General features: G+C 39.0%; 1 protein-coding gene across 1 annotated transcript in view; it reads right to left on the bottom strand.

Moving 5' to 3' along the window:
• Window positions 1-782: 782 nt before the first annotated feature.
• The window catches only part of ESYT2 (extended synaptotagmin 2), a gene marked incomplete at both ends in the record, with an annotated part of 84,669 nt that continues 77,365 nt past the window's right edge, over window positions 783-8,086 (bottom strand). Inside the window, 6 exons of the mRNA XM_082015391.1 lie at window positions 783-828; window positions 952-1,001; window positions 1,972-2,077; window positions 3,492-3,623; window positions 4,251-4,349; window positions 7,321-7,709. Of these exons, the coding sequence (XP_081871517.1) occupies window positions 783-828; window positions 952-1,001; window positions 1,972-2,077; window positions 3,492-3,623; window positions 4,251-4,349; window positions 7,321-7,709 (822 nt within the window). The remainder of the gene's footprint in view (window positions 829-951; window positions 1,002-1,971; window positions 2,078-3,491; window positions 3,624-4,250; window positions 4,350-7,320; window positions 7,710-8,086) is intronic.

Raw genomic sequence — 8,086 nt, 5'->3', positions numbered from 1 at the left:
ACACAAAGACTACTTTACTGTACTATTGCACATTACAGTAACACATAAAATTGTTTAGCAAATTAAAATACAAAGTTTAACAATGAGAAAGGCTATGTCTACATAAAATGACTGTCCTGGTTTCAGCCAGGGTAGAGTTAATTTTCTTCATAGAAGCTGGCGTGAGGCTATGTTTTGGATTTGGGATGAGAAAATGTTGATACAGTGCTGATGTTTTGAGTTGTTGCTAAGTACTCAAGGACAGTCCAGCTTCTCATGCTGGCCTGCAGCGAGCAGGCTGGGGGCGCACGGGAAGCTGGGAGGGGACACAGATGGGACAGCTGACCCAGGCTGGCCAAAGAGATATTCCATACCATATAACGTCATGCTCGGTATATAAAGTTGGGACAAAGAAGAAGGAAGGGATGGAGGGACGTTCGGAGTTATGGCGTCTGTCTTCCCAAGAAACCATTACGCGTGATGGAGCCCTGCTTCCCTGGAGATGGCTGAACACCTGCCTGCCCATGGGGAGTGGTGACAAATTCCTTGTTTTGCTTTGCTTGCGTGCGCGGCTTTTGCTTTACTTCTTAAACTGTCTTTATCTCAAACCATGAGTTCCCTCACTCACTCTACCCTGGCTGAAACCAGGACAATGACCAAGTGTTATAAAATTATTGGGGATGTGTCTAAGAACTAAATCAGTAAAGCTATAAAAATAATATTGGTACATCTGTGAGAACATCCTTTAAAAATATATAAAGGTTGGCCAGATTACGCGTGGAGAATTCCCAGTATCCATGGGCCTAACTTGCACCATGTGGCCTTGTACCATCTTCTGTTAAATCGTACCTGAAAATGAAAAAAACAAAGAATTTTTTTTTTTTACATTTAGCATGTATTATTAAAACTATTATTAACACACCAGTTACTAGTATGTAGTATTATCACTAATAAAGGAAATACTATACTTACCACTGGGTCCAGCCTTTAGCAAGTTCTTCAGATGCCAGAGGTATCAGTAACTGCGGAAAGTTAAATTAGGAATCAATGCATTATGTGTGCGTTTCATTCTATGTCTTTTAAAGATCAAATCTGACAATCCTGTATACTACAGTATAAGTAATGGCACTAATAAACAATATATTTTACATCCTTGTCATCATAGCTGTCTGCTATCTGCCCAACTTTTAGTAAAGCTTCAAGTTGCTGTTTTTGACCTAAAAATCTATACCCTTTAACGATACAGTCCCAGAGCATCTCAAAGGCTTAAATTTTGAACATGGCATACCTTCGTAATGGCAGTCAGCCAATGTGTTTATGCTAACAGCCTTCCTGGTAAACAGGAAAACTAAGAATACCATTCACCAGGAACTGCCCATGATTCTGACACCTCTCATCCCCTTTACAGAGCTCAAACATGGCAATTTGCAAGGGCGTAGGAATTTACTATTCCTTTTTGCATGCTCCAAATCACATGTGATTTAATGAGTGCCTACAGAACACTGAAGTTGCAAATACCATAACTGGTCTTGGCATTGGGAAGGTCTCCAGTAGCAGTTCTTTCTCATGGATTTTACAACGTGGAATTTTAATTACTAAACATACATTTGTTCTGTGTGCTTCTGTAAGTACTCACGGTTGTCTTTCCAGTTTGTCTGAAAATTTCCTGAGATATTACCTGTTTTCTACTGGTTATTTTCTTTCTCTGACTGCATGATTAGTAAGTCTGACATGCATGTTTCTTTTGTTACTGCGAGCCTCAGTAGAACTTACCTTTCTCTAGAAGGGATTACTGCCTCATCTTCTGATGTCTGTCTCTGCAGTTTGTTCCTTCCCTTACTGAAGCTTGACATCTAAGCCCTCTATGATTTTTAAAAGCTTCATACCTGAATCAGATGCTTCAGTCAACACTAACACGCTCATACCACAAGAGGAGTTTAGTGTCACATAATAACATGCTGTATTAACAGAATTTGCTTATTGTCAACTTACTTTTCCAAGCAGCCCTTTATCTTTGGACAAGAAACCACCACTGTTCTTCACTGCTACATCTAGTGTTCTTCTCTGTACTTCAGGCAGGGAAACACTGAAATCAAATCTGACAGGCAAAGTGATGCTTTAGAGAGAATTTTGTACTTGAAGTGGAAGTTCAGTTCCTACAGCTAAACAACAATTCAAATCATAAACAAACCATACCCCTCCTCAAACAAAAAATGAGGTCCGAGATAAATGAAGAAAAAAATCCCCATGTTTTGCCGAAAATTTTTCTTCAATACTATGATCAATATCGACATCAAATGTTTGAGACTTCCATTACCTTTGGTCTCTAGAAGCCACTGGTAAAACAAAACAAACAAAACCCCAACCGAACAAAACAAAACAAGGAAAAGGTCAACCACTGACTCTACAGAGAAGAGAATGAGGAATCCTACTATATTGACAGCTCAGTATCACTGTTCTCCAAAAGGGAAAGACTGGTCAGTCTTACTGATCCTTGGTCCTTGAGAACCAGAGCTCCTTTTCTTTCTTGGCACACCAAGGAAACCTATCAACTTTAAAGGAAGAATGCATTGTTTGCTAGATCTGAAAGTTACAGAAAGTGCGGGCAAGATTATACCACAATCTACCTCTATTTGTCACTACAGTTCTTAAACAGCTTTATTGCTCTGCAATACATTTCACTTGGAAAGACACAGAAAAAGAAATTATTACCTGGAATAAACGGGAGATAGCTGCACTATCAGGAATACCTACCAGAGCCTCTAGCTAATGATTTACAGATTTCCCTTGGACAGAACGGACTTAATGTGTTGTTTTCCCCAAATTAGCTTTCTGTCTGTAGAGAAAGGTCATCTTTATTGAAAAGTGATGGGTGGGGGAGGAAGGGGTACACATGTGAGGGAAACAACCATCAAAAAGCTAAGTGCAAAGATATGGATTTTTATGCCATATAATATAGCACAAGCTTGCACAACTTGCAACCCATGGGCCAGGATATAAACCTACAAAGAAATTTCCTGACTCCCTGGAAGATGAAAAGTGCTACCAAGTAGATTGACTGAGCAATTTGATCATGCATAGACACTGACCAGCCAGTCCTAGCGAGGAGGCAGCATCTATCAGCCAGGCAACTGGCCACTCGGAATCAACATGCTTCCTGGCAGAAAGGGATACCAACAGCACTGCCCAGCTAAAAGGCACTCAGGTTCTGATCAACTGCCAGAAGAGTGCAGACTGCTTCTTAGCTACCAGCACAAAGGCGATGTAACTGACGGAGGGTAAGGCAGAAAAGAAGAGAGAAGTGGCTGGTAACAGAGTAAGAAGGGCTATAGTGGTAACAGGTAATACAAGGATGGGAAGAGCTATTATAGCAAAAGAGGAAGGTATGATCAAGTCTGATGGTGACAACTAAGAGTTTCAACAGCTCATCCGTTCAGGTAAGCTGAGATACCTTGATTTGACAGCTTTGTAATTACATGATATAAAACTACTACACATAATTTAGAACATACATTTGATCAAACACTGGGTTTAATGTCTTCTTTGATACATGTGTTTTTCTTCTTCCTGATCGTCTCTTATCAGGCAATAAATACATTCGCACATATGGATCGGATCCTTCTTCTGAAAACGCTATTAGATTTCTGTGACCAGGAAAAAACAAGGAAAAACAAGGTAAAACACTTAGAAAATAAATGAGACATTGCTGAATGTAAGTGTCTACACTACTATCACTTAATTTAGTACATGAATCAGTTGTGGGATATCCCGCATGAAGTATGATGCACAGGATACAGGACACAGATAACAGCAGTGGAAAAGAAAAATTAAAAAAAAAAAAAAGCCAAGCAGTGACTCGTACAAGATCAGATAAATGCTGAGCAGACAGCAGAAGTGGGAATACAATGTTTCTTAAATTCCAATTCAAAGTTTAGAGATGGCTTTCCAAAAATCATACGTTTTTGTCATTCCATGAAAAATTCAGTCTCTTAAGAGATAGCTTTCAGATGCTGCTGATAAAAATCTACATGCCATTTTAACTTAAAATCTGACAGAGGCATAACAGACAAATACAAAATCACAGAAAAATCTTGAAGTTTTTACAGATTCTAAGTACAGCTCTGAATGTTTTTGTATTTACACATAGTTACAATCACTATGTTATTTTACAAGTAACAAAGATCACCCAGACAATCAATTTAAGAGGGTAAGATGTGACAAAGTTTACAGAGAAATATGCACAGAAATGAAATTTGGTATTTTACACTCACCTGCAGGAATGCACTACCACAATCAGTTTGTTTCTTTGTGAACTATGACGAATTGTTAGCTGAATCTGTCCTAACGGAGACTGCCCCAGAGTTGTTCCACTGCAAGAAAGAGTAGAACAGTACACTTGGTTTTTAAAACGCATACTTAAAGTAAGACCTAACAGAAGTATATGCGGAGTAGTTTTCCCAGAAATCATGTATTATCCATTAAACTTTTCACTAGATCAAATGTAAAAGAGAGCACACATTAGCATGTCAGCATATCTTCAACAGTTTCTTGTACTTCAGTTCCTTGCTCAAGAGCTCTACTCTCCAAAATAAGCAAGGTAGTCTTGTCAGTTTAGAGGTCAGCTGCTCTTCAGCACTCTGGAAACCATTATCAGTAAAGAACTTGGTTACCCTAAAATAAACATTAAAGCAGTACCTAAGAAATTGGAAAGAATAATGGTGCAAACTGCAATGAAAACCTCAGTGACAGGCCACTCTTACCTATGACCAGGAACCAGTTAGAAGACCAGCTCATTCTTTTCTAAATTCTCTAACGCAGAAATATAGATATTCTTGGGATTGAAAGAGTGATAAACTCACTTATTGTCTTAAAAGCTAAAAGCACAGTATAAACACAGCCATTTTATTTTTCTGTAGCTCATGCCCCATTGAAAATAAGATTAGAATCAATTTACACTTAAAAATACAGCTCATGCTTAAATAAAAAGCAAGCACCATGTTTAAGAATTTCTGTTTTAAAGAATGACAAATATTTGCAGAGTTACCTCATCTCTATGAAATGCTTATTTTAGTTTGTGTGAACTGCCTATGAGTATTTTCTGTTTCACACAGGACAGTATACGGCATGCTTGGCATTTCTCAATCACATGAAGGATATCTTAACTTCAAGGGAGAGTCATGCCTCTTTTGTGAACAGCTGCTACAAAGTGATTGCTCCATTAAAATTCCCAAGTCATTCACTTTAGAAAAGAAGCTTTTCATTTCAGTATTTTCTTAGTTACAATAAAATAAAATAAAAATCAGAGCAGCTAAAAACATGGGGCCTGCAATAAAGGACCTTCTTAGCTGTAGCTTTACCACTCTTATCAAATGAGAAAGTTTGAAATTTGTGTATTATTTCAACATTCATCATAGTTAACAAAGTTTAACCCAGTTTTGTGCCAGAAGAGATACTGATAAACCGAAAACGAGACAGCAGAGGACCATAGAGATAAATGGGGGACTGGAGCACATGAGTAGATGGTGAAGGAAATGGGTTTGTACAAATTGAAGAGAAGGTCAACAGCAGATTCCATTGCAGTCTTTCACTACTTAAAACAGACATTATAGAGAAAATTGAGTCAGACTCCTTGTGGTTGTGTGCAGTAAAAGAACAAGAGGCCAAAGTCAAGTTGCAGCAAGATAAATTCCAATGGGAAATAAGGAAAAAACATCTTCACAGTGGAGTGGTTAAGCACTGGAATTGCTGAGAAAGTTTATAAGACCTCCATCCTTGAAGATTCAAAACTTGTTTGGACAAGGCCCAAGAAACCTGATCTAACTTTCAAGTGAGATTTGCTTTGAGCAGAGGGCTGACAGACCTCCAGAGGTTCCTTCCAACCTGTATTACTGTATTGATTCTTTGAACTCTGATAAGAGAAAAAGAGGAATTGGTTCAATCCCTTACAAATAAAATATTAAAATCTTTCTATGTAGCTTCACAGAGAAGCTACATGAATAGGGAATTGATTTCCATTCCCCTATTCAGAGCAGAATGGCTGCTCAGCTATCTTTACTGGTAAGTACAGCTGCCCATTGGGAGAAGTAAAAAAAAAATAAAAAATAGAGAATTTAAGAAAGCATGGCTGCAGCATGCAGCGTATGTTCACCTGGCCTCACTTCTGCTTAAGCAATAACCACCAGTGGCAGTTGTAATGGCTGCATCTGGCTTAAGCAGGACTCTAGGGAGACAGTTAACAACACAATAGTTAAGTGCTATCTTGTGCAATAACCCAGACATCTTGCTCAACAGCTGAGGGCTAGTTGAGCATGTACCAACTGAAATATGCAAATATGTCTATGAGTCAATCAGCTTACTCTGTAAGCAGTGGACAGCCCAGCGCTTGTAGAGCTCTCCTGCATGGCAGCAGGCTGCACACCATGATGCCTCTCAAGGTTACTCCTTAAGGTCAGGAGGAGTAATGTCAGCTACTCGGTAAGTGACATGGCAATAAGCGCACTGAAACTTTGTAATCATAGCTAAGTGATATAAATGACTAATTGTGTGTGTGTGTGTGTGTGTGTGTGTGTGTGTGTATAATCCTACAGACATAAACTGTTGACCAAGTCTGGGGCTAAGTCTGGATCCAGCTGCACCTAGACTCCTCTCTGAGGAAGAGTTTAGAATGCAAGAGGGTCCTCTCTGAACCTTGTGACTCAACAGGAGGGGCTCCCTAACAGTTTTATCTGACCCTTTCCTCCATGCAGTAAATAATAAAGTGTACCTTGCCATCGAATCTTGTTAAACCACTGTCACATTTACCATTGAACTTTGTTAACTCACTGTCTTACATCAATAAAACATATCGCTGCTTCTCTCTTGCGAGTGAAGTGCATCACTCTTTCCACAACATAACTGACTATTCATTTAACATTCTTTATAATCAACTATCCCTCTGAGTATTTTAAAAGACCAGCTATATTCAGCTTAATACTAATGCCAGTCGGATTCAGTGGGGAAACAGACAACTATTGCCATGAAAGTCATTAATGTTGTATGGAAAAATATCCTCCCCTCTTGCCATCCCACTCTTTTTAGCACTGCACAGTGTAGCTATGAGAACAAGGTGAACTTTATCTTGCGGATGATTGCAATGGTAAAGTAACTTCTAACTGCAGACACTGTCTGAGGTACCAGGAGGAAGCAGAAAATCACAATGACTGATTTTCAAATACCAGGCTCAAACTGCAACAGGAAAAAATATTACTGAAGTGCAAACTAAGCACTCTTTCACTGGCTGCACTGATGACATTTTTTATGTCAGCTTAGATATATTGCAAAAACAAGTAATTATCACCATACTTTTCAAGCTGTCGTAGTCTTTGCCGTAGCTCCTGTGTGGCAATAGGCAGAGATATGTCTGAGGCTATGCTAGGAGTGGGTTCTTTGACTGAGAGGTGGCTGGGAGAATAAGAGAAGTTGGAGGCATGAAGACTGGAGGAACTTCGGCTGAGATCTGTTGGCCACTGAGGGCTGGCATTGGGAGGCTGACTTTTTTCAGCTGTATCAGTCTTTTTATCACTATCAGTCACTGGGGAAGCTGGGACAGGTTTGTTTGAATCAGGTGGTGGTGAGACAGGAACCTGAGGCTTAAAAGATGATTTTCTGGCATCTTTGGAAAGAGATGGCCTTTTCACTTGGGCTGAGTGTTGATGATCTGGAGATCTTGCTTGCTTTTCAAGAGAAAGGACCTGTTGTTTTTAAACAATAAATAAAAATAATTCAATTATTAAATATTACTATTTTCCAATACAAAAGACAGGATCAAATTTGTTTCTGCAAGAGTTCTGGTTGGTGACAAGTTGTTACGTTCAGACACTAATGCAGAACCGACAGTATTCACACTACAACAGGAAACCTTTTGCACAGAAAAACACAGCTCCATTTTCTTTGCGGCAACTACAGTAACTATAAAATAATGTGAAATTCTCCATTCATTTAGAATTATTCTTATTATCCCCTTCCCATACTCTACACATGTCTGGTGCAACTGCTATTTACTTCGCAGCTCTAGTCACCTGGAAAGCTATTATATAATTTTTTTCTCCTCATCTTTTGAAATTTAATC

This window comes from Phaethon aethereus (assembly GCF_964289735.1).
Source record: "Phaethon aethereus genome assembly, chromosome: 2".
NCBI classification, from domain to species: Eukaryota; Metazoa; Chordata; class Aves; order Phaethontiformes; family Phaethontidae; genus Phaethon; species Phaethon aethereus.
This window is presented reverse-complemented; position numbering and strand designations above follow the sequence as displayed.